The sequence below is a fragment of the Antedon mediterranea genome, chromosome 10 (genome assembly GCF_964355755.1).
Source record: "Antedon mediterranea chromosome 10, ecAntMedi1.1, whole genome shotgun sequence".
Taxonomy (NCBI): Eukaryota; Metazoa; Echinodermata; class Crinoidea; order Comatulida; family Antedonidae; genus Antedon; species Antedon mediterranea.
This window is the reverse complement of record NC_092679.1, coordinates 3,812,114-3,833,775: the sequence shown is the minus strand read 5'-3', so window position 1 is coordinate 3,833,775 and position 21,662 is coordinate 3,812,114. Positions and strand designations below refer to the sequence as shown.

Below are 21,662 nucleotides of genomic sequence, written 5' to 3'. Positions count from 1 at the left end.
ACAATACTGTAAGTAAACATTTGTAAAACTTGTATCACTGTGTTCTACAATTTTATTTGTAAGGATTGCTATGTTTGGGTCGTCTAATGTTTGGCAGGCATGTACACAATACTACTGTATATAGTTGGTAGGTAGTTATGGTACTGTATGGCAGGTTTTAAATTGTAATGATTGTTAATATCCCAAACTAAAATTACAATTGCTGTACCAACGGACATTCTTGGTCATAAAAACTCAGGGAGTTCTAAATAAAAAGTACCTCAACCTATTTTATCACCAGTTTAGTATACCAAAATAAAAGATAGCCTAGATCTTTTGTGTTTTGACACATTTTTGCCAGGTGCCAACAATCAAGAGGTGACCATCAAAGTGAAACTGTCATATGTAGTAGACTGGTGTACTTCTGATTGGGTCATTAGTCACCCATCCAAGAAATAAGATTATGTTTGGGATTGTAGTAGTAAATGGATTTTCCAATGTCAATAATTACTACAGGGTACTACTATGACCCCATTTACACTTACGTTTTAGGCCGGCCCTGGGTCGGCAATTGATAAGTGTAAATACTCCAAAAAGTTAGGCCGGCCCTGGGCCGGACGCAGATCTGGGCCACCTCTCCAGGTAGGTTCAGGAGCGGCTTTTACGTTTGGGCCGGCTTACGCAGTGAACCGTGAACAACGTTTGACCTTTTTATGAGGTTGTTGTTATGACGATCCGACATTCTCAGTACATACCGTACCTTCCTCCTTTTCGGGCGACAATTTGTTTTCTTCATTAATATAGTTAAATTTATTTTCCGACATCTTCTTTCAATAAAGTATTCCTCCGCTTGTTTCGCATATACATAAAATATAGCCATATTATAAATAAAACAGTGGGGTTCATTTTGTTTTTAATGGGACAAAAAACAACAATACAGTATAAATATAAAACGGTCGGTTCGCGTGGAGAGTTGAATTGACGATCGAGAGAGAAAAATGTAAACAAACTGTACTTCGTATCCCAGCATGCAATGGTACTTCCGATAAAATTATTTACGACCAGTAATCTGCGTCGCTAGTGTAAACGCTTTGGGGCCGGCCTAAAAGGTAAATATTTGCAACCGGCCCAGGACCGGCCCTGGACCCAAACGTAAGTGTAAATGGGGTCTATGTTGCAGATACTATATACAGTATTCCCTCTACTATCTTAACACATCAAATCTTGCATCTAGATTTTCACCTGAGAATTATTAGCACAACAGTGATTTTTTATAGTAACACATGTCACACCTTAAGCCAGGTGGTAAATTTCTAAAAATGATGTCCAAACTATAACTGTCTTTTGCAGACAGGTGTATTGGTAGTATTTTGGGGTTCAATAGTTCATTAAATTCTAGTCTACATACAGGTAGGCTAACCAGTTTGTAGCCTTTTTGATACTACTAATAACTATCAAAGTTTTTTCAATTTTCATACATACTGCGGATTTACACTACAGAAACTTGAATATGATTCGGTTCATCTTTCTGTAAGCATTGTATAGAGCATAGTTACAACAGTAACTCTAGTAAGTAGTGTCGGTGACGAAAGGTTAGATACAGCATTTTTTCAGACTAGGTTCTGCAAAAGTTTCAGCAGATATCTTTGGAGCATCAAAATGAAGACCGGAGCTTTCTCAATGCTGGTGTTAGAGGGTTAGAGTTAGTGGTCTTTCCATGAGTAACATCAATTTGATGGTCCGAATACATCTCGGTTAAAAACAAGGCCAAACCACTCTAAATACAGTAGAACATCATAATGAATTAAGTGTTTAAATGCTGTATTGATCATGCATTCATAAAAATGATCAACATTATAGATGACAATATCAATGTTCCATAATAAATGCATGTATTATGGTTCATTTATAATAGTTTGACTCGGATACTGTAACCTTTAGTATTAAAAATAGAATAGTACAGTAGTTTATTTTTTTAAATGTTCAGTTATTTTGGATTCATTGATCAAAACCCTAGTAAAAGGTTGTTTTATTTGACCTATAGGTAATCCTAACTACATTTTGAACAAAATCAAGATTCATGCTCTGTTTCAGCAGCAGACTATAGTTTTCTGTGGTCACATGACTCTTCAAGTAGTAATTTCATTGGCAGGGTCAAGGTAGTCGATATCCTGTAAGAAGAGATATGATCAGATTATAAAGGAATGCTATTCAAGCCCCAGGCATGCATTCCGTTTTCCTATTACACATCCTAAATAGGCAGTATATGTTGTGTTGAAAACCTAGCCTGAGTAAAAATGAGTTTGAGCTTGTGGTAATCACCTCCTGGGTTGCATTTTAAATGAGGATGCTGCTTAGCGATGGGATTTCATTCTCAGTTGTAGTGACTTGACTCTGTTCTATTTTATACATTCCAAATGATGATATGTAAATAAAAGAAACATATCAAGTATCATGAAAATTAAATTGTATATGAGACATGGTGCTTATTAACCTAAATACATCTTTTAAAGTAGATAGAAAATATCTATCTGAAATGGAACCCTGAACGAAATTCTGCATGTTTTCAGCAATTAATTTTAAAATTTTATTTAAACTGTACTATATATGTTTTTAATATCAAGAACTGAAAATGAAGTATACAGTTTACGATACTCTGGACATGGTTTCAAAAATGATGACGATGCGAGTCTGCTGTTAGCTAAATCTGATTAGCCGAAGTTCGTTAATTGCAATATTTATAATTAATATAATAATGCTTTAAAATATTGGTAATCCTATACAGTAAAGCTATTTAATCCTGTAAGCTGGACGAATAAAATGACCTTTGACCTTTGTAGATATTAATCTTGATGTCATCAATGGAATATTATTTCATAGAAAAAACAATTATTGTTATTAAAAATAAGATGATATACCAATATTCATTCTCAATACTTTGCGAAAGCTATGACTGTTTTAATATTTTTATTAATTAATAATACCAATATTTAATAATTAATAGAGAAAAATCTCTTTACATTGGTGACATATGAAATCCATTTGTCACAAACACTTTTAGTCATTGTTATTATGTATGACTCTACTTGATGTGATTTTCAAATTAAAAAAAAGATGCAAGTAGTTATTATAGTACGGTAAGTAATATGCGCACGTAGCAAAATAGACGGGATTAACAATCGTAAAAATTTTTCTGGATGATAAAAGGAAATAAAAATGGCATTGCTACATTGCAAGCATTATCAAGATGACAAGATTATTGCTTGAGATTTCAAGAATTATGGTGAGTCAACAGTCACAAATAGAATACATTTATTTCTCAAGAAACTTGAATAAAAAAAAAAGATATATTGAATATAATTGCTATTAATAGAAAGACAACTTTTATGTAATATTTTAATTTTTGGATCAACTACCATTTCAAATAAGCAAAATATCATTTTATTTTAACTGTGTTCGGTAATATATGGTTGATTCCAAAAGATGTTATATATAATATATATTGTTATAATTATATATTTCCACCTTCTCTTGCTAAGCTCATATTTGTTTTATGTTGCAGAAGTTCCTCAAGACTGAGGCTGTGCCTTGTGAGGTGCCTCTGAATATAGTATTGAATAAAAACATGTTTAAAAAGACTGATATATTCCAAATGTTTTAGTTTTGAATGTACTGCTGTATGCTAACAAATCTTGTTAAAGTTCAATTTTTTGAGTTATACAGATGAATTTCTAATTTAAGTATTTTATGCAAATAATATGAGATATGATTCATCTTATGAATAATCCTTTATTTATGTCTAAATATAGCTCAGTACAGATAACTTTCACAGAATTGTTCGCAACTTATCTTAAACCGTGGGAGAGTACTGTACATACTTTGTAGTCAATGAATTATATTCTGTATGGGTTTTTTTTGTGGTGAATTAAGCATGTATACATACATACAGTACAGCCTAGTCCATAACAGAATGATTGTTGAACATTAAACAACTTGTTTCTCTGTTGTAAAACAGCAATAAATTCTTTTAATCAATAAGCACTCAATCATTATGTGTTAAGAATTTGTATACAAGATTTAACACATAGATTTTTGTGAAGGTATTGTACAAAGATTAAATAATGGGCTTAACCCTTGTTGAAATTAATCTTATGAATGCATGGCCCTAGGGGAAAACGTGGGTCTTGTTACATCACACACCATCTGTACAATTAAAAGGGGCATACATCTGCAAGTACATTGACTCTTGTAAAACTACCATGAGAACTTATTCTTCTGCTAGAGAAAAAACAACTTTTCAATTGTTTGTATTTTGTATACAATGTAATGTTTGAATAATAACATGTGATGGATCAGTCAAATGAGCTTTTTTTTGGTAGTTTTGTAAGGCAAAACAAAAGGTTATAGAAATACCAAATATAAATATATTTTTTAAAATGTGTTTTCCAAATTAAAACAATAACCAAAGTGCAGTCGTCACTATACAGTATTTGGCTGCAACACATAGGCCTACTATAGTAATTAGTATTTAATGTAATTTTATATTGAAGATTACAGTATTTTGACAAAGTTTAAAATGTTTAATTTTTGTGGTTAGTTATTGGATGTTACGTAGTAAACGAATATTCTTTGTAAAACTGCAGTAAACTGTTTTAGGGTACAGTAGTTATTAGAAAAGGGTCACTCATTTTGTGGTTTCTGCAGTAGTATACAGTAGGTACTTGGGAAGATACAATAACTATACCGTGTCAATAGAAAGTACTATAAAGGATGCATTCTCTATCCTAAACCCTACTCCTTATCCTTCCTGTGTGGTTTCTGTTGTTTATAACTATGGTTGATATGATTATTGTTGCGGTTAAAATGTGGTAGGTGTTGGTAGCTTCCAGTCTTCTACCTTAATTCTTCTTATTGTCTTTATTTGTGTTAAGTTCTGTCTACACTATCAAACTAGTTTGACAAAAAAAACTGTGATGTGCCCAAATATGGTAGTGATATTCTTAAATGTAGTGATATGACATCATGTTCAAACTGTATATGACCACATCACATGTCACATAAGGTTTAATAGTGTAGACAGAGCTTTAGTTTGAGCATTTGTGGCATATTGAAAATGGATCTTTCTGTAAGAATTCATGTAATATAATAGAGTATGTGTTGATAATAAAGTTTGCGGTACACCATGTGTATAATAGTTCTGAAAAGCACTGTTGAGTTTCTCAACGTTTCGATCAATATACTTTGATCGTCCTCAGGAGTGAGAATACTATAGTAGTACTGTATGAATAACAATGTTCACATAAAAAGAAGGAGAATGGTATACAAATGGAGACAATAGAGAATGGGAAAACTAATAACAAATCTGACAATGAGGATGCATGCATGTAACCTATTTTAGGCTACATTGAGATAGTAGATCAGTATTTTCCCCCAGGAAATTATTATACCACCCACCTCACACAGTACTACCAACCTCACACAGTTCGCTACCCACGCAGCCCACTGAGATGAAGAATTAATATTGATGACTATGTATGCCTTGTTATGATTAATCGCATCACATTTCCTATACAATTCCAGATGAGTGAGTCTCCTTGATGTTCACATGTGTAACATACTCTCATCACCTGGTCATTGAGTAAACAATGTCAAACTACACTTTCTAGTATGAGTTTTCATAATTCTACTCTGATCCTACCAAGATTAATGACTTCATTAGTACTTTAGAAAACCAAGGCATACTTAATTTAGCTCTCAAGGGTATTCCACAGTTACACATGTACTGTAGGCCTTCATGCTCTTAAGCTACACAGTTATCAAACTTTATCATATGTGACAAACATGTGATATTGTATGCCATATGGACATGATGATGTCATATCACTACCATATTTAAACATCACTACCATATTTAAGCATATTACTACCATATTTGTAAGCATATTACTACCATATTTGTAAGCATATCACTACCATATTTGTAAGCATATCACTACCACACAATTTTTTTGTTAAACTAGTTTGTACTCTATGGTATATTGTACAGTCTAGTATACGTCCTTATGACAACATTGAGTCAGCGTACAGTATACTGTATCACCATATAGGCCTAAACATTAATTATCTGACTGGCATTTATTCTTCTCCTTCTATTCTATGCTTCACAACATTATTTTTTTGTTCAATGTGTTTTAAAGCAATTGAAAGCAAAAACCAACCAAAACGGAACCTCATTTGTCAAGGGCTAATGAATACACATTGGTTGTTGTAGAAACAATATGGTTAGTAGTACTGTACACATAATTATTTAAACATTTGTCATAAGTATGTCCTAGTAACATAGCAGATGGTAGAATGGTTATGTGCTTCAAAATGTTATAAATATGGTTGATACTCTGGTAGAGTAGAGTACTACTCAAGCTGGTTGGAGATATTAAATGTCAATAAGGTATACACAGTAGTTAGAAATCACCATCTGAAATAAGCCTATATTTAATGTTTTATTGTTCTGTTACTTGTATTGCTGTTATTGTATTGCTTTACCATAGAAACTAATAAATGTGAATTAACGTGATTAATGTCCTATCTGTTATATATAGTAAATTTCTAAATGGGTGGGGCCTGGCAGGATGGGTCTCCTTGAGAAATTATTTAGCTTTACGTAAATCTTAACCCAAATCTGGTCATTCAGCAATGTTGAGCACATTCGTAACTTGTTGTTTGACTTTTGCGGCGGTTAATGTCATAACGGAGAATCAATAGCTCAAGCAGGTGGAAACGCTTACGCTGGACAATTGTTTAAGTAGAAAGTTGATTAGGCTAGCGAAGCGGCAACATTGCATAGTAATTCAATCAATATTGAGATTCTATTCAATCTTAAGCTCTGTGTCTACATTATCAAACTTTATGTGACAAGAAAATGTGATGTGCCCATGGACACAATGATGTCATATCACTACCATATTTGGGCACATCACATTTGTTTTGTCAAACTAGTGTAGACAGAGCTTTAAACTGTTCCTTAATGACAAAACTAGTGATATACTGTAGTAACAGTACCATTTGTCTGTGTGATCTAAGATTTTTTTTTTTATATACCGGTATATACAGTAGGAGGTGATATATTGGAAGGGCAGTGTTACAGGGGAGGAAGAATGCAAGCATTAACAATGTTTAATTTGTCAAATTTAGCATGGGGTTAGTGGGATTATATTAACACATTGGATTATACATAAAGTAAAGCATTTGTAAGAAACGTAATAATTGCTATTTAAAAATTATATATTGCTTAAAAATTAAATTTTAATAAAACATTTGAAATGTTCTTGTACTTTAATAATTAATTAATATTTAATAATTATGTTACGATTTATTATATTGATATTTTGTGAGTTAATTCTATTCAAGTGATAAATCAAAATAAACAACCTCAATATTTAGAATTAAGCTGTTAATTTATCTTAAGTGGTTTGTCATTAATTACATTGATTATTATTGATATCTCCATTCATGTGTATCAGAGCTTATGATTTAATCAAAGAAGCTAAAAAATGCTGTATTCTCAGTAAATGTTCAGTAAATAGCTTGGTCGTGAGCATAAATTACATATTTTATTTAAATTAGCAGGAATACTGTACATAAAAGTTAGTGCAGTAGGTATCAGGCGGTGCCTTTTAAGTTTTAAGATCTATCTACAGACTTTTTGTGACAAATACTGTACATGGTAATGTGACAAATACTGTACATGGTAATGTGATGTGCCAACATATGGACACGATGATGTCATATCACTACCAACATATTTGGGCACATCACGCTTTTTTTGTCAAACTAGTTGATAGTGTAGACAGAGCTTTATATAACAATCTTATTTCCCTTTTTTTTTTACAAAAAAAAAAAATGTTTATTTTCCACGACAGTACTCTATTAATAGCAGGTAGATAGTACAATTTAATATTTTTACCCAAAGGCCTCATTGGTTTATTTCTCATTAAACACGTTGTAATGCAATAAAAATCTGACTGATGCCATATTATTCATCATTTCAGTTTTTCACGTGAATGAGCTGTACGTAATATTGTATGATACATCAGAGGCCTTATTGAGGCAGTTTAAAATTACACAATTTTATCTGAATTTTATGCTATGTATTAAATATTAAAGATTTAAAGCCCCATTCCCTACGTTTTTTAGATCTAATTTAAGATCACAAACTATATTTAATGTAAAAATAATACTATATGGTCCTATTGCGATAACTTTTTTCGTCTTTAAACGGTTAAAATGTGAAAAATAAGTCGATTTTAATAATTATAGCGGCCCGCTATAAATCCCAAAATGCATTGCGCGCGGATTGATATTTTTGTTTTTCACCTGTAATTCGCCCACTTTTCGATCGATCGTGAGGCCAAAACAAATGGAAGACTCCTAACTTTTCAGCGAAAATATCGGGTTTTCCCCAATTTGTATCAACGGAGTCTGGCAAAAATAGAAAGACAATTAATGCAGCAACTATACAACGTCAGGCTAGGTATATAGCTAGCGTACGATGTTCGTACGTTACCGATGTTTACCAGCTAGGCCTAAAAAACTAAGCCTAGCCAGGCTAGGCCTAAGACCATCCACGAGAGGTCGATCGCCGCGAGCTACTTAGGTAGTGCATTGTTTCTCACTTTTTATCATAATTTACCATAAAACGTACATTTAAGACAAGGAATGACATGGTTTAATGTTTTTAAAGTGATATATATGTATTATTTTCCAAAAAACGTCCAAAATTGCAGGGAAGGGGTCTTTAAATATTAAATGTTAATATGATACAATGAATATGAAAAAACGAAAGTGTAGTACTTCTGACTTGTTAGCATAATATTCCTCATCTATATTGCCTCTTTTATAGTCTCTTTTAGAATTGTAGTCATGGTAACTGTATACAAGACCCTTGTTTATCATCTTTCACGTTTTTTTGTGACTCCCTTCAGAGTGATCTAGCCTTCTCATGATCATCATCACCATATTACACTTTCAGCCTTCAATAATAAGGCTGTCTGTCAACTAAACCATGATACAAGAATTATCTAATAAATTTCCTTTTGAGCCCCAAAGCTTGAGAAAAGTTCTCTCCCATTTGTCTCCCTCTCCACCATCCTATACCAATCGGATATCTTCTATATGTCACATAATAACGATATACTGTACAGAGATACAGGAGTGTCATTATCTGACATCTCATACTACAGTAGGTACAGTGCTTCTTATATTAATATGCTGGGGTCTGTTCCTGCTGCGTAACACCAACTGAACTGTTCATTTCAAAATAGATTAAAAAAACAAGCAACTTCACACACTATTGTTTTTGACATTATAAATTATATTATTTTATGTCAGAAGGATTAACTTTCTCCATGCCTACAATTCTCATGGGAAGTGTCTTTTTCTGCTAGCTAGGTGCAATCATCACAGTGCGTTTTAAAATAAATCATTTAAGTAGTTAATGGGTATCGGCTCAAAAGTCATCTTCTAAGCGCAGCAGCGTTTAGAAGGATGCGTTTAAAAGTGCTGTTCATGGTTCATTCTTAATTCAGTTGTACTTGTTTACATCCAAATGTTTCAAGTTTGAGTCTTGGGTAGAGGCGATTGTTCTCAGATATCTATAAGTATAAAGTACCATTTCAAATATCTACAGTCAATGGAGTAACGCAGAGGCCCCTGGATTAGGAACCCAATGCTGGAGGGCTCTGGCGTTTTAGCCTTTTTCGATATATTTTAATGGCTGTTTTTTCCCTCTGGACACTGCTCTGGTCCCCCATAAGCTCCGGGGCCTCTGGGTTTAGCCAGTCAGTCACTGTAAATTGCCATTCAATATTTAGCAGATTATATAATTAAATTATTCCAATGATGGGATCATGAAACATGGTTTATATATTATGGATCAATAGCATTAGGTTCCAAATTGTAGTTTTTGAGGTCATTGACTACAATATTTACATTTTTATTTTATTAATATTATACAATAAATATCAGGGAGTTGTATTTTACAACTCCCTGATAAATATATTGTACTACTTGCAAAACTGGACATTTTTTATATGCCGCCCGTGAAGAGCTACAGAGCTTACAAGACTATTATACTACGGTAGATTACAATTAATTTTGCAGATGTGACAATGGACTGGTCTGACCACGCAATGTGGTGGCCAGATAAAAACACCTGGCTGCTTCGAACCAACTCAACGCTTGACCAGTGTCACGTGATGGCCGATTCTAAACTCTGGTTCACACCGATGCATAAAACACTGCGAGTACAGCTACCAGACATGCAACTCCTCGACCTACCTGTCAGTTTCTCTAGTATGGTGTTTAATGCTGTACAGGATTTGTGTAAAGATCTTGGTAAGTTAATTATTTATTATTAGATTGCAGTTATGATTAATTAAATCATTGTTAAACAAGTGATTTACTAGTTGTAGTGGCAAAAGGACGCCTCGCCAACCTACTTTATTACCCATTATGATAATTTGAGGAGGTGCATACATGTTAACTTTACATTTTTTGTTCATTCATTTGTATAAAGGTATTCGTCATCCAGAAGAACTATCATTTTTAAGGCGGCCCCAAGAAAAATCGTTATTAAAACCAAATGGTAAAGACACGATAAGGAAAAAGCGTGGTGACCGAGACCGAGACTCAATGGCGTCTAGTAACAGTGCTGATTTAGCATCTACCGGGAGCTTGGACGGAATTGCTCCACACTCCCCGACACCTTTTAATAAATCCAGATCCGGTACCAATACCCCTGGTACACCCGGATCTAACTCAAGTTTCCCAGGACAAAACGGAACAGCTGTGTCAATATATAGCACAGGATCTAGCTATAGTGATGGGTCTTGTGAAGGCCTCAACATGTCGCTCACAAACAGTCCACAAGTACCTACAAGAGAAGCTTTAGATGGACTTGTCAGGCCGAAGACATTCAGAGAAAAAGCCATAATAAATAAGGGGTAAGTACATTCTAGTCATTTTGAGATTCCCAGTTCCAAGCCTTTTTTCCACTAAAGCAAAGAACAAAATCATGCTACCCTTTCCACTTCAGGAGCGATGTGATTTTCATTTCCATCACGTGTCTAATGAGTATTTCGATTTATGTGAGTGCTCCTTATAATGACGTCATTATTCATTTCCTGAACTCTGATTGGTTATGCATTTTTCGCAACGCAAAAATTTGAACTACTGTACCAATTTCGCTGAATTGGGAACTAGAATTCGTTGTAGAAAGAGATTTGAAAATTGAATGATAAATATGCATGCGTATAGCTGGCGCTTTTGATTCGCGCAAACAAAGCAGGCTTTAGAGATTGCAGAATAAATATACACCACCAATAAATAATGTTCAAACATTTTATAACATCCCTGAGTTCATCTGATTATAGTTAACTATAAGGTGGTCCCTTATTCTGGTATGACTCTTCATCCTATTCTCACTGTGTGATGTGAATCCTCTCAACTCATCACACCTTTAAGCCCTCACTCTGCCCCCTACTAAGCTAGGGTCAACTAATGACACACCACCAAGCACAATACAGTACCAGGAAATTTTGCCAACCTATTTTGTCCCTCCTGGGTAATACTAATGCAGTGATAAATTCTCATTCTCATTCTCAACTCATTTTTAACTTTGGCACCAGAATATTATTCTATAAATGACCATGTAATCAAAAAACAATTTCAAGAAGTTTTAATGGTAATTATGATGACCCTCATGAGACTATTTGCTTGAATGTAACTTTGTGAGAAAATGTTGTCTCATAGGTTATCAAAGGTCAGTGACATGACCTATTTCATTGGTCGTAATTATGAGGATAATAAATTTTGATGTTGATATTAAAACTACTGTACTTTCTTTCCCTTAAATTTATAAAACAGATAAACATGTAGACCTATAAAAATAGATTAGCTTTATTTAAATATAATTTGTACTGAATGCCTCGGAAATTAGTAAATGGTTTTTATCAATCTGTGTCATAGACGTACAGTACTAAAAGCTATCTCATATTCTATAATACGAGGGAAAAGTTCGAATAACTCTTTCTGATAATACTTTTAATTAAAAATGAAATATTAATTAAAAATTAATATTTGTTGTACAACTATGAAATATTTTTCAAAAATATGGATAATAAATGTTGTGATACTGCACTTTATCCAAACTAAAATGAAAATTAAAACCTTTGCAAAATTTACTAATTTTAATATTGCTGCAAAGAATAGTAAACAAATATTTCCTTTTTTTTTTGTATAAAAAATGGTGTCAAGTTTTGGAAGAGTTCACAGTTTGTAGTAATATTAATAAATTGATTGAAAAATTCCTACTGCATACACTGTATAAAGGTAACTTTAAAAGTTGCCAGGTTACGGTATATTAAAAAAGTACAGTAGTATAGTGGAACAAACTGTAAAGTAAAACTATGATGCGATGACGAGATTAAAATGATAGTCATGGTGGTGTCATTTTATTTTGGACTTTGTACTGTACCAGGGTATTGTTTGCTTAAAACATTTATGATCTTATTTATAGATAAAAAAAAAATTGAAAGCAGTTTTACCATGTTTAATAGTCACATTAATAGTGTACTACACTACTAGTGCACGTTTTAAAATACTTATAATATGACAGTCCCAATGAAAACCTAATGTCCGGGCAATCTATTAAAAAATATCTCACTTGGGAAAATTGACAGTTTGTTAGATCAAGAACCAAACTGTGAATTAAATTAAATGCCAGTGTAAACACAATATTCATTGCCTCAAGTGCTGTGTTCAGATGAGTGGTCATCTCGTATTGACCCTTTGGACAAACGGTCAATTGAAACACCTTAGGTCAACAGAATACGAGTTTCAATATTATAGATTGTGTTAGTAACTGAAATGTGTTTTTATCTGAATTGGATGAAATCTTTAATTGTAATATTTTGACGACTTCTTTGACTATAAAATTACAGTACTTAATAGTGTATATTCTATTCAGTGAACAAACATATTATTTATTTGCTTCCAATTTACTTTGTTATTCCATAATGTTACAGTATATTTTATTTATATAATAGAATCAAAGAGATGATATCTCTAAAATATCCTTATCTGACTGTGCCGTATTTATCTGATGCTATTAATGGTGGGAATGGCACTATCAAGATTTCTGATTTGACAGCAATAATCTTGCACAATCCTTTCTCTTATTCAGATTTTAATTGTCTTCTGATCTTATTATAAGATAATTTTATGTAAATCTTTAGGCTCCACAAACAAACCATTCTAATGCTGGATAACTCATCGTGGATGCTTATCTGTTTGCTACAGTAAATTCAATAGCCATTGTTTATTTATACTCTGATCCAATTCTATACAAGTGTTTCAACTCTGTTTGGGTGTTTACCTATTCTCACAACTAATGTACAATAGTAGCCAAACAAAATTAACAAGAAAAGAAATATACTGTAGCAAACATTTGGAAATGGTAAATTAATTTTTTAGGTTGATTCAGTTTATAATGTAGAGCTATAGAGTTGTAGCTTGTTAGTTAACATGCTTGCCTTCCAATCCCTAGGTCGAGGGTTCAATCCTCTGACCTTATGCCAGGGTTGTATTACAACTCTTTCAGCTCCACTCCCTATAGCCTCAATGAGACTTAGTTTATATGCATGATAAACTATAAAATTGGCGAGTTTGTGTTTGAGTATGACATTTTTGTTAAATATGTACCGTAGTACTACTATAGATAATAATAAATCAAATTTCATGTCCATTTCTTTATGTACAGTTACTCTTTAATTATTTGGCGGTCTTGCTAAATTAAGATTATCTATGGCAACATCCGACATCGTATCTGGTACATTTCCTCTGTCCATTTGAACTTTTGCTACAAATAAAATAAAAGTGAAAGATCAACAAGAAGAAGAAAGTGGAAAGTTTAAAAGTCAAGTTGCCGGTAAACACATTCATAGCGTGGGGTTGTTGTTTAGATAAAATGAATATATGAAGTTATATTTTTCATTGACTACAATCGCGCTCACAGATAAGTGTTTTATGTAAATAGAACTAGTATTTCTGGAGGCGTTTTTTATCAAACAATTGTGCATTTTAAAGAGCAAACATTTTACTGTAGGTTGTCCAACTTTGAACTAATAAAGTATTGAGCATTGTTTCTCATTTAAAACTATGCTTGTTTATAGTACTATATGTTTTGACATCAAAAAGTCTCCCAAAATTGTATAAAACAACACTAAAATTTCTGTCCCAGTTGACTAATCAATGTCACTGAAATGATACCTTGTTTAACTTTAATCTTTTCCTGTTGACTTTAAATGGGAAATGTGTTTATCCTTGTCTAGGATGTTTTTAATATTTTCCCAATATTTGGATAAGTTGAAGTACTTTAACCCAGATTTTAAAGTATACTGATATTGACTGATCACGAAGATAGCAGTCATAATGATATTGACATAACTTTGTATAGTATAGTGACTTTAGAATAGATCAATATGTAGTGTGTACATTTGATGTAGCTTTGATGTGCTAAGTAAAAGAGGGAGGTGCTTGGATGTGTCTTTAGCTTGTGCCTATAGTAAGGTGCTATCAGTAGGCTAGATAAATGGTTCCGTTAATTTTATTAAAAGATTAGTCAAAAGTATAATATACAGAGGGTTCCGTCCACAAATAAATGCAGTTGTTTATTTTTCTTTTTTCCTGTTTAAGGGTTGGTATAAGAGAAGTTATTTTACTCCTATTTCCGATCTCTAAAACTGCTCCTACAATTGTTACCACCAATTGTAAATTGCATGCTTGTTTTTTTCTTGGAATGTTTAAAATAAATGTGAATGAATGAGAAAACAATTTAAAGGAACTAAATAACCTTTAAGATAATGTTGTACAGTAGATAACAGTTCTGCAAATTTGGGGTTTTAATTGCAGAGGTTACTGTACATCATGAATATTCAACTTGTAAAGTGATTAACGACTTTTAAGCGTGTTATTGTTTAGTGCTTGGTTCTTTGAAAACCCATCCTGTTATTGGAAAGCTCCTTTTCTTCCTAGTAAATTTTATCAAATTAAAATTTAGTACCAACATTAACATTGTGGTTTATGTCGTAATTATTGTCCATTCCTTCTGATACAATGAAACCATTTATCTTTTCTTTTCTTTCAAAACCATAAATTATGAAAGTACTGTATCTACCATCCCACTCACATCAGAAAATCTACGTCATAGATTGTTATCAAAAGTAAACAAAGATCGTTATTTTACCCACAAAACCACTGAACTTCTGTAAACTTGGTCATGGTTTATAGTGGCTTTATATCATAGGGTATAGTTGTAGATTCACAAAACTAGGTTCGAGTCGCACTGGGTTTTTTAAGAGATATGGAGAGAGGGAAAGGAAGGATGGAGGCAGGGAGCTAATATCCAGCATTATATTAGGGGGAGGGAGATATACAGTATTTCATAAATGATAAAAATGATATTGCAGAAAAATGAAAATAGTCATTATTTTATATTTTAAAGACATGGCTATTAAATTTTAGGTGGGTTAAAGCCTGTTTAGCCTGTGCCTGTGTGGTGGGCATATAGGATGACCAACCAATTGTCATGTACCCCTCGTGAATCATTTTCCATAGTATTCAGTAGTGTTGTATTAATTTATCACTGAGATAATGACATTGTTTGTGTCATGTATGTACATATACAGGCAGTGTGTAATGTATAGAATGAGCATTGCTCTTTTGGTTTTCCCCACTGTTTTGCTTATTTTATTTTTTAATCACATACAATTTGGAAATGAATAGTGTAAGTTGAAGCTGAAGTTTGCACAACCTGACAAATTATAGCCAGTAATTGTTTTTGTTGATACAAACACATTGTTTAATAGATTTACATCATTTATTCATAATTTGTCATGAAACATACATACGTTTCCAGGCCATTGACTGGTAACTTGTTATTTTTAGCTTTATCAAGATGTAGGTCAGATAGATAAGGTCACACTAGTAATTAGCATCCAATGGGTTAAGCTGTTCCCGATGTTGCAAGTTTAATTACACTTTATACACGGGCGGTGATGGTGGAAGATGAAATGGTGAATTTGTGATGATCAATTTTGGATCTGGTTTAAATATATCAATAGATAACTAGCATTTATTAGTGTTCTACGATCATCAAATGTTGTGCCCCTTTGCACTAATCAGTGTTCTATGATCATCATACTATAATGCACAGTTTTCAAAATGTTGTGCCCCATTGGCATGTAAGATTAAGATGTACTTATTAGTGTTCTAGGATCATTATACTTTAATGCACAGTTTTAAAAACGTTGTGCCCCATTGCCATGTAATGTACTGTAAGATGCACTAATTATTGTTCTAGGATCATCATACTATAATGCACAGTTTTGAAAACATTGTGCCCCATTGCCATGTAAGATGCACTAATTAGTGTTCTAGGTCATCATACTATAATGCACAGTTTTCAAAACTCTGTGCCCCATTGGCATGTAAGATGCACTAATTAGTGTTCTAGGTCATCATACTATTGCACAGTTTTCAAAACATTGTGCCCCACTGGCATGTAAGATGCACTAATTAGTGTTCTAGGTCATCATACTATTGCACAGTTTTCAAAACATTGTGCCCCACTGGCATGTAAGATGCACTAATTAGTGTTCTAGGTCATCATACTATTGCACAGTTTTCAAAACATTGTGCCCCATTGGCATGTAAGATGCACTAATTAGTGTTCTAGGATCATCATACTATAATGCACAGTTTTGAAAACATTGTGCCCCATTGGCATGTAAGATGCACTAATTAGTGTTCTACAGTAGGATCATCATACTATAATGCACAGTTTTGAAAACATTGTGCCCCATTGCCATATGTAAGGTTAAGATGCACTAATTAGTGTTCTAGGTCATCATACTATTGCACAGTTTTCAAAACATTGTGCCCCATTGGCATGTAAGATGCACTAATTAGTGTTCTAGGATCATCATACTATAATGCACAGTTTTGAAAACGTTGTGCCCCATTGCCATATGTAAGGTTAAGATGTACTAATTAGTGTTCTAGGTCATCATACTATTGCACAGTTTTCAAAACATTGTGCCCCATTGGCATGTAAGATGCACTAATTAGTGTTCTAGGATCATCATACTATAATGCACAGTTTTGAAAACGTTGTGCCCCACTGGCATGTAAGATGCACTAATTAGTGTTCTAGGATCATCATACTATAATGCACAGTTTTAAAAACGTTGTGCCCCACTGGCATGTAAGATGCACTAACTAGTGTTCTAGGATCATCATACTATAATGCACAGTTTTAAAAACGTTGTGCCCCACTGCCATGTAAGATGCACTAATTAGTGTTCTAGGATCATCATACTATAATGCACAGTTTTAAAAACGTTGTGCCCCACTGCCATGTGAGATGCACTAATTAGTGTTCTAGGATCATCATACTATAATGCACAGTTTTAAAAACGTTGTGCCCCACTGCCATGTGAGATGCACTAATTAGTGTTCTAGGATCATCATACTATAATGCACAGTTTTGAAAACATAGTGCCCCATTGCCATATGTAAGGTTAAGATGCACTAATTAGTGTTCTAGGTCATCATACTATTGCACAGTTTTCAAAACATTGTGCCCCATTGGCATGTAAGATGCACTAATTAGTGTTCTAGGATCATACAGTACTATACTATAATGCACATTTTTCAAAGCATTGTGCCCTGTTGGTATACTGTATAGGTGCACACCTTAGTGTTCTAGATTCATCAAAGTAACTACAGTACAATAATGATGTTTTGCACAGTTTTCAATCGTTGTACTTTGTTGTTACATAATAGATTATAATAGATAAGATGCACAAAGTTCATCACACTCCAAAAAAAGACGCATGATGTCACTAGTTCATCACACTTTGTGATGAACTAATGACATCATAGTTCTTTTTTTCCAAAGCCCTAACTAATTATCAGATTGTTTTGCGAGGCAAGTTCAATTACCTAACATCGTGTTATGTTTTATGGGATTGATGGAGATGAACGATATTACCATATCTAGCAATTACAGTTACCAACGGGCACACATAACGTTGATTGAATCAGCAAAATGAGAATTTGTAAAAATATTCAATCCCATTAGTGCAAATTAGACTCGTTGTGTCATGTGTAGGAATTGCGTACAGTATGTTTTAATTTGACCAGATATCCTTTTGTCGGAGAAGCAAATTGGTAAACAGTCCTTGTCTTTAGAAAATGATAGGTGTGCTACAAATTGCACTCCTCAATACATTCAGGGGTGCAGCTGTAGGTGTGCTGTTTGTATTTTAGTGTGCAGAAGTTTACCAAATTTAAGTGTTTTGTAAATCGCACTCCTAAAGGGAAGTTTAGGAGTGTGTTAGGTGAGTGATCGTACTCGCTCACCTTAAAAGACAAGGCCTGGGTAAAGTTATTTTGTCATTCTTTCTATACCATGATTTTAACACAAGTAATAGCCATTCCCACAACAGTTGTTGAAGTTAAATACAATAAACAAATACAATATATTTCATAAGCAAAATACTGTTAATTATCAACTTTAGTATAATTATTTTTTAATTTGTGCACTGAGTAAATATTATAAGCTAGCAGCCAGTACTTGTAGGATCACTGTCTATCTAACCATTTGTATTGGCTTACCAAGATTTCCTGTCAAAACTCAATAGGTTCCGCAGTCGGTACCCAACGATCTAGACACTATCAGTCGAAGTGTTACCTCCTAAACCTGAAAAATTACACTTACACAATTACAGTTTACACAGCCTTTATTACGCATCTGTGCGCATATTATGAACAGTGGTATAATAGTATAGGTATAGATTTCCAACTGGCATAGTTTTACCTACTTGTAAGAAAAGATTTAATTGTTAAACTTTGGAGCCAGAATTATGGTGAATTAGGCCTGGCTGCCAATTAGTATGTTTACATTGACTACAATGTATAATCAGGGTAATGGGGTGTATGATGTGGTCTTATAGAGATGTAGACAGTTTGTAGGAAGGTTAATTGATTTTCGTACATTAATGTATTTTACTCCAAGTCTGAGTGCAATGACAGTATTTAATGAATAGTAGTTAAGTTTTTACACATCGCGCGTGTTGAGTTTTTACACATCGCGCGTGTTGAGTTTTTACACATCGCGCGTGTTGAGTTTTTGTGTAAACTCAACTCGAGCGATGTCTCCATACCACGAGCGATGTGTAAACTCAACACGAGCGATGTCTACATAAACAGCAAGGTCAACTTGTCATAGTTATGTCCGTCCTGGCGTGCCATAGTTTACAGTATGTTACAATAATTATGTAATAGGGAAACCAAATCTTTGTGGTCATAAAAAGAGACCTGTTTCAGCTGTACACCTCGCACTGATCTCGCAATAATCTGGTAACCAAGTATTATGATGAGATGAAATATGTTATTTAAATGATATTGTGGTGAAAAGCTTAGCCTGTGTCTAGCCTGGCTATTAAGTCTGTGGATATTGTTACTAGGGTTAATACTCTATACCAGTTGGACACAAATCACCAAGGGACTTGTTACAGTCCATACTGCTATTAACCATCAAGTCTTGGATTTCATATTTCCTGTACAAAACGACTACTACGCAATAAAACCGGTAACCTGTTTAAAATCGTGACAAACATCTCAATTACAAACTGTCTATTTCACAATTTTTTTGGTGCCGAATTTTACTTACAATGTTTGTGATTACGACAACATTTAAAAGTATACTTATCTGTATAACCATATGACTACAGTAAGTATACAGTAATCCTATCCGCTAGTATTGTCCCACCACCTAAATTAGGCTAAATTCGCACACAAGTTTATGTAATATGAGTACTGTATACTGTAATTGTGAGTGTGAATGGTGAATACAGCCACAGGCCTGTAGCTGTAACTAAACTTCTCAGTCACTGTATTATTTTAAACTTCTTCTACTTGGTTTGACAGACATTTACTTTAGACAAAATTCTTAGAATGACAAAAGTATATCGATGGTTTTCAATACTGTATACATGTTTTCAAGTATCTTTTTTGCCAATTATTTCTAATGAACCATAAATAATTAACAGTCTACTAATAATAATACTATGAATATTTTATAAATTCAACAATATTTGTCATCCAAACTATCAAGTTTCGGGAGAGAATTCATAGAAACTGTATTGATGTCAGAACGTTGACTTTAGTTACCATTGAAAATTAAAATGCAATTATTAGCCATTTATGAATTTAATTAAACTAGTTGGTCAGTAATCATGGTCATTACATTTAAACTCATCAATTGTTTTAATTTAAATGAAGGATGGTCACTTTATGACAAAATTAGTTTCTGTGATGGTATAGATTTTAACAGGATGAATGATGTCACTGTTGGTCAAAACGTGACTGGCCTGACATGGTTAAGTAATTCAATGGTCAATTCTGTTAGATAGATTACTGTACACAATAACAATATTGTTGCCATGAACTCAGTTGCCTTTATATACGAAATGATATAAGGAATATTTTAGTTTTAAATATAATAATTCATCATCATATACTATAATGCACTGTCTTCTGTTAAACTGTGAAAGGCTTTCAACCCACGTTACTTTTCACTTTCTTTTTCATTTGTATTCTAAATATGGCTTTTTTATTGTTGCCATGAAAAACTGATATGAAATGATATAAGGAACATTTTATTTAGTTTGAAATGTAATAATTCATCATATACTGTACTATAATGCACTTCTGTTAAACTATTAATTTTTAAAGGCTTTCAACGCACAGTACTTTTTACTTTCTCTTTTGTTAAATTCTAAATTTTTTTTGTCAGTGTCACTAATTATAATCTATCTATTGTACCATAAACACAGGGAACTTTTACAATTCTACAGTACATCAGAACTTCTTTTCCCTAAAGAATTCTATTTCACTAAAGCCACAATAAATTTCAGGAAGTGTTCAGCATTATTACTCCAGACATTCTCCCTCTTCCTCCCTTTTACTTCCTCTATTCCTTTCCTGTTTAAATATTGCCAGTTAAAACAACAGAAGACAAATAAATTAACACCGACCTCTTGTACGAACTAATGAAGGTTCGATAGATAGGCTTATACCTGAGAAGGGCTTATACTTGATCTATCCATCCAATATCGATTGTGTTTTAACTTTCAATCCACATTCATTACTGTAATGATTTTGAATGAAACATACTTTTTTTATGAAAGCATTTATGTAAAAATCTTTATGTAAATTGATAAAAATATATAATAGAATTTTATTGTTACACGTCAATAATCTATCATAAAATAGAATGATATTAAATCACATGATAGCAATGTCTCAACATGAATGTGATTACAGTACACAAGTATTGTGGATTAATGTTTGATATATTTTTCAGAAATAGGGATTACTATTTAAGCCGGATACAGATTTACATCCAATTAGGTATTATTTACATCAAATTATTACTACAGTATATTATAGTAGTACTTTATTCCAACCATAATTTTTTAATTTATTACATTTTTAGAATGGGTTTAAAAAATAATCTTGCCTTTCATATACACTTGAAATTGTCTTTTAGTTTTTAACAA

The 21,662-nt window shown here is 33.0% G+C and overlaps 1 protein-coding gene across 1 annotated transcript in view; it reads left to right on the top strand.

Annotated features, from left to right (window-relative positions):
- LOC140060328 (fermitin family homolog 2-like) overlaps window positions 1–21,662 on the top strand; it is a 52,166-nt gene that overhangs the window by 9,834 nt on the left and 20,670 nt on the right. Inside the window, exons 3-4 of the mRNA XM_072106482.1 lie at window positions 10,138–10,371; window positions 10,553–10,979. Coding sequence (XP_071962583.1) covers window positions 10,138–10,371; window positions 10,553–10,979 — 661 coding nt within the window. The remainder of the gene's footprint in view (window positions 1–10,137; window positions 10,372–10,552; window positions 10,980–21,662) is intronic.